Raw genomic sequence first — 6,035 nt, forward strand, 5'->3', positions numbered from 1 at the left:
ATATGCATGACAATCACAGCTTCTGTCGAATCGCGATCTCGATTCAATTTCGATTTATTGTGCAGCCCTATTGTGGATTCAACTTGATAGGCTAACAAAAACATTCAAATACAACCACGACACTTACATCATCATCACCGCGTCTCTTATGCTCCACTGATAAGGCTCCCGGATGCACACCAAAAATTCAAATGCACCGTTTTTCCATTCGAATGCAAATTTTTATTTTAAATTAGAATAATATTTATTTTTTTATTCACAATCTCCTCAATGCAGGCAGGCACAGCACTCATTGTAACATGTGTCCGTGTGTTCTAATGTCACAGCTGCTTTTCAGTCATAGTACACGCCTATATTGTGCGTATACACATATGTATAAACACATATATGTGACCCTGGACCACAAAACCAGTCTTAAGTGTCAATTTTTCGAAATTGAGATTTATACATCATTTGAAAGCTGAATAAATAAGATTTCCATTGATTTATGTTTTGTTAGGATAGGACAATATTTGGCCGAGATACAACTATTTGAATATCTGGAATCTGAGGGTGCAAAAAAATCAAAATATTGAGAAAATCGCCTTTAAAGTTGTCCAAATAAAGTCCTTAGCAATGCATATTACTAATCAAAAATGAAGTTTTGATATATTTACAGTAGGAAATTTACAAATTATCTTCATGGAACATGATCTTTACTTAATATCCTAATGATTTTTGGCATAAAAGAAAAGAAAAAAATATATATATATATCAAACACTCTTTGACGATTACTGTAGGTAGCTACAAATGAAGTTAATATATAAAATGAAATGTAATATTTTCTAACAAATTTCTGTACATATTCTCTGATAAAAGTCATAACTTTTTGGTGTGCTTGAACAGGATAATTTGAGTCATATCTTTTAGTAATATGGTTGTCAGTCTCAAAAACTGTGTAGATTCAACACCTAAATGGATTCAAATATTGAGATATTGCAGTGAGATATCATCTTAGTGCCACCAAAGGAGAACATCTTGGTCTATTTCTGTTGTAACACCAAAATAATGGTGCCCATAAAATGTATGTGACATCTTGGCTTTAAGTGCAGTGCAGAAGAAACATCTCTGTTTGATGACTTCGCAGTGAAGAGTTCATTATCAGAAAGTTGAGCAGAGGTCAGGGATCTATCTGAAAAGTGTTCAAACAGAAGGTCACATTGATTCTTTCTAATGTGTTAGCAGTCTGTTTTTCAGTGTTGGCATTCATAATGTGTATGGATAATTTGAGTTGACTTTTTTGGTATGTGAGTCATCGTTCAGTAAGTGCAGGAATAAGGCTGATTTTGACACAAACATGTGAATGGAAGAATCTCCTTTAAGAGTATAACCTAGGCCGTCTTGTTCTGTCATGGACTCTGTAAGTGTATTCCAGCTCAACGTATAGGTCTTTTAGAGAGTAAATTTGTCTCAGCAAAAAATCTCAGCAGAGCGTCTGGTTAGTCAGAAGGCTGTACGGCACAATTTAGGCTCTATTGCTTTCTTACAAAAAAGAAGTCTAGCATGACTTCATGGGAATTACAATTGAATGCTTCTTTTCATGTACCACACAAAAATGAAGGCTTTGACATGTGCATTCAGAGTTTCCAGTACACATCAATGTTCCTTGTATTCAGGGAAAAAATATAGTACATGGTAACATTCCTTCTTTAGTCATTTTTGTACTCACTGTAAATGAATTTTCTTTACACTGAAAATAAAAAAAATATTAGTATTTTTGTCTGTTGTTCAAATATAAAAATATACTGTATATACACTACTGTTCAAAAATTGGAGTCAGTAAGATATTTTTAAAGAAATTGATGCTTTTATTCAACAAGGACACATTCAATTCATCAGGACACATCAGTTCAAAATGACTGTAAAGAAATTTATAATGTCACAAAAAAAGAGAATCTATTAAAAATGCTGTTCTTCAAATGTTCTCTTCATCAAAGAATCCTAAAAAAACATATAAGTGAAATGCATGATATATTAAAATAGAAAACAGTTATTTTTAATTGTAAATAAATGCAGCCTTTGTCAACATGACTCTTCTTTTAAAAATGGTATTAAAAAAAAAATGTTAGTGTACATCCTAAAAACAAGGTCATTTCAATTTCATGAAAATTTGTTAGACTTGCATTACATGAGTAAGGTATAAATACTTGTTTTCAGATATTATATCTTGCATTATTTTTTCTAACCCATTGTCAGATATTTTTATTGTTGTTGTTTCAATACAAAAATCTAACAAAGTTGATTCAAAATCATGAAAAATCGGCTTATTTTCTTATTAAAAAAATTATAATATTATATTATACTATTATAATACTATATAATATACTATATACAGTTTAATAATGCATTTTTCAGCTGGTTTTGTGTAATCACAGATCTAAAATAAAGAATAATTACAATTAATACAGTAATTTCATCTTTTGTTACAGTCACACAAACGTCAATTTTCCTGTTACAGTTTGTAGCTCTAAGGGCTTTTTAAAGGGGAGAGGCACATTTAAGAAATGCAGTGAATTACTTTAAATGATGTCTAAGAGTCCTCAAGACAAGATGAAGGACGTTCTCTGACTTCAAAAGAATGGAACATCTTTTTTTTTACAGGACGGTTCTTACCTCAGATGCTTCTTGAAGTCTTCTGCTTGGGCTGTTCAATAATTGCAATGTACCAGAAAAGATACTATGTAATGGTCAGCAATCAGTGATGCTTCTGCAATTACAGGCTAAGGAAAGGACTAAGTTGTACAAACACCATCATATTGTCCAGGCCAAGGGTTTATTTTTATTTGTAATCTTAATTTTTGTGATTTAAATACATGATACTTGTCTTGTGGTGATTTGTTTATTTATTTATTTCAACTATTATTATTGTTTTATAAATACTTGCAAAGATCATGCAAGAAATTCACTTCTTTCTTCCTCTTTTTCTCATCACAGCTACCTCATCCCTAAACTCTCAGCTCCAGCATCTTCAACAGCTCCAACAGCTACAGCATCACCAGCAACAGCATCATCATCATCAACAACAGCAACAACAACAGCAACGAGAACGAGAACTGCGTGAAAGAGACCAACAACAACGAGAACACGAACGTGAACGCGAACAGCACCAACAGTTCTGTGGTCCAACGCATCTCCAGCCACCCAGCCATCATCAGCTCACTCCTCCGATTCAGTCACAAGTCTCTGGACCTTCTCCAGGCTCCGCCTCCACCTGTACCTCCTCCAATCATAGCTCAGCCCAGCCTCCTCAGTCTCCGCCCCCTCATAGGCAAAACCAATCACCAGCTAACAGCTTGCCATCACCTGTCACACCTCCTCTGCCACTACAGGTAAGATAAAAAAAACTATTTTATTTTATTTAACTGGGTGAATTTACCAAACACTTCCCCTTTAAAATAATAACCACACTTTCGTGCATTTATGTTATTTTGCATTAAGCATTTGTTTTTATTTTAAATCCTTAAAGTAATGGGACAAATTCACATAAAATAATAACTACATTGTTCTGCATATTTTTATTTTATTTTATTTTATTTTACACAAAGTAAAAGGGGAGAAATTCAATCAACACTTCCCATTTAAAATAATAACGGCTTTTTTCTGCATTCTTATTATGACAGACCAGTATTTTAGGTGGTTTTGATCTGGAAAAAAAGAGCAAAAGCTTTAATGTGATATCAAAATAAATTCCTCATATTTCCAGACAGCCGTAGCCAGCAACCTTTCTTGTATTGCTCCTCACCCAGTTCACCTCTTGTTTACACACTAAAAGTGAAGTTATTTAAAGCTGTAATATAAGTTGACTCGTGATGGGGAGCAGCTCCAGAGTGCTGCATGGCACGGGGGCAGTTGAGACCGATCGACTCAATGTAATGACCCCTAAATATGATGTCGCCTCACTTAAAGAACTCATTCTTCTACATTATTCACAACATGTCTGGAAGAATGGAGCTCTGGAGTGAGACGAGGTCTAGGATGAATGTTAGAGAATGGGGCAGTAATTCAATTGAATGATTGAATCTGTCTGGGGAAATCTAGGATATTACAAATATTGTTTCTGGAGGAGGTGTCCGTTTGCCAAGCTTGTCCCTGAAAAAAGAATGAAAATTGAAAGTTTATTGTTAAGAATTTATACCAGCCATCTTGCTAGCGACAGCAATAGACTATTATTGGAAATGAAGAGCTGCGGAATATTGAATTACGAGTAATGATGCTTTTGGTGTAACTTCATTTGAAACAATTTTATGATAATCACTTATTGACATGTTGTGAAAATGTATAGTATATGCAGCCTATTGAACCAGATTAGTTTTCAACATATTTTATCGTTTGCAAATAACATCTTGCATTGGGAAGTCCAAAGAACCATATGCCAGTGTTGACTGGATAAGATGAGTTTGTTGATATTTTATTTCGTTATCTGTTATTGTCATGCAGGCTTATAAAATTGAAACCAACCCCACAGATGGCACACATGAATTGCTGTTGCTTCAGTTAGCTAATGTCTTTTAAAGGGGCCATGTCATATCAAATTTGCCTTGATCCGACATTTTCATTAATGAAAATGTAACTTTCAGTACTCAAAACTTCCTCAAAATGAGTATTTATTGAAACTAATATGCAAAAAATTACTGCAACTTGGTGTAAAACACAAATATGATAAGAACTTTACCAACATTATCATAAGTGATCTGACCCCTTTCAATTTTTACGCAGCTTGTGTTTTAAATGACAAATATAAGTGATATTTTCATATCTTACTCTTTTAGTATGTCTGCCTATCCATCTGTTCTTCCTCTTCCTCTTCTCATCTGGCTGTCTGAGTCGGTCACTAATAACATGCCCTCTTCCCTACATGTCCCAGTGGTTTCATTTCAGTTTGAGAGAGGCCAGGGTTGCCTCTCCGTCCTTCCCCGCATTCATCAGCGTCACAGCCCTTATTGCTCTGTGCTGTACCACAACCCCACTTCCCCTTTCCCCTTTTTATGGCTGCCGTCAGTTTAGTCATTTATTTCACCTTCTGTCCCTCTGCCCAGCCTGTATACTCATCTGCTGGATCCTATGGGCCCCCACACTTAATGGTCTCCAGAGCCCAGAACTAGTGGTTTCCGAGGGATTCCTTATGAAAGGCCAGCCATATATTTCTTCATTTGCAGTTGAAGCACACCTGATTCGATCTGTCAAGTTATCATCAAGCCTTTCTGATACATGATTCAGAATAGAGTAAATGGGAGGGAGTGGCAATGGGGCCTTCAAAAGCTTGGCTTTAATGCGTGATGTTGCACCTCACTGTGTAGATGCATCTTCGGGTCTAGATGTTCGTGAATTGTTTTAAATGTGTATAATATGCGCACAGATTTGAATATATATTTGTGGATGAAGGTCATGTAGGTGTGTTGCAATTGTGTCTGTTGCAGAGATGTTCACAAGTCTTTAACTTGGAGTGTGAGTCAAGTCTGAAGTCTTTAGCCTGGAGTCCGAGTCAAGTCTGAAGTCTTTATCGCTGGAGTCTGAGTCAAGTCTCGAGTCTTTGGTCACGAGTCCGAGTCGAGTCTCAAGTCATTTAATGGCTCGCTAAAATAATCCCATTCAGAATCCTCATGTATTGAAATCTACCTATTTACGAAGCTGTTTTATAGGCTATAGACAAAATATATGATCTATGATCTGCTTTGTAAAAAAAAAAAAAAGAGGTGTTAAGACATAAGGTAAATACATCCAGCCTGTTATTTATAGGCTATGTTTTACATTTACATATTTACATTTAGTCATTTAGCAGACGCTTTTATCCAAAGCGACTTACAAATGAATACACACACATTTACACACACACACTCCACACACACACACACAAAGAAAAACAAGTAGATAAAATAGAAAAAATAGAAAGCTAGTGTTTGTTTTTTGCTTTTTTTTAAAATAAAAAAAAGAAGATAAATATAGATAAAGTAGAATTAAAATAGAATAGAAAGTGCTAGAGTTAGAGGGTCAAATA

At 34.9% G+C, this 6,035-nt stretch overlaps 1 protein-coding gene across 3 annotated transcripts in view; it reads left to right on the top strand.

Annotated features, from left to right (window-relative positions):
- The window catches only part of LOC107691427 (POU domain, class 6, transcription factor 2-like), a 116,223-nt gene that overhangs the window by 71,469 nt on the left and 38,719 nt on the right, over positions 1-6,035 (top strand). For all 3 annotated transcript variants that reach the window (XM_016490017.1, XM_016490018.1, XM_016490019.1), the window contains exon 5: positions 2,975-3,369. In XM_016490017.1, coding sequence (XP_016345503.1) covers positions 2,975-3,369 — 395 coding nt within the window. The remainder of the gene's footprint in view (positions 1-2,974; positions 3,370-6,035) is intronic.

This window comes from Sinocyclocheilus anshuiensis, unplaced genomic scaffold (genome assembly GCF_001515605.1).
Source record: "Sinocyclocheilus anshuiensis isolate Anshui unplaced genomic scaffold, SAMN03320099.WGS_v1.1 scaffold106, whole genome shotgun sequence".
In the NCBI taxonomy this organism is placed as follows: Eukaryota; Metazoa; Chordata; class Actinopteri; order Cypriniformes; family Cyprinidae; genus Sinocyclocheilus; species Sinocyclocheilus anshuiensis.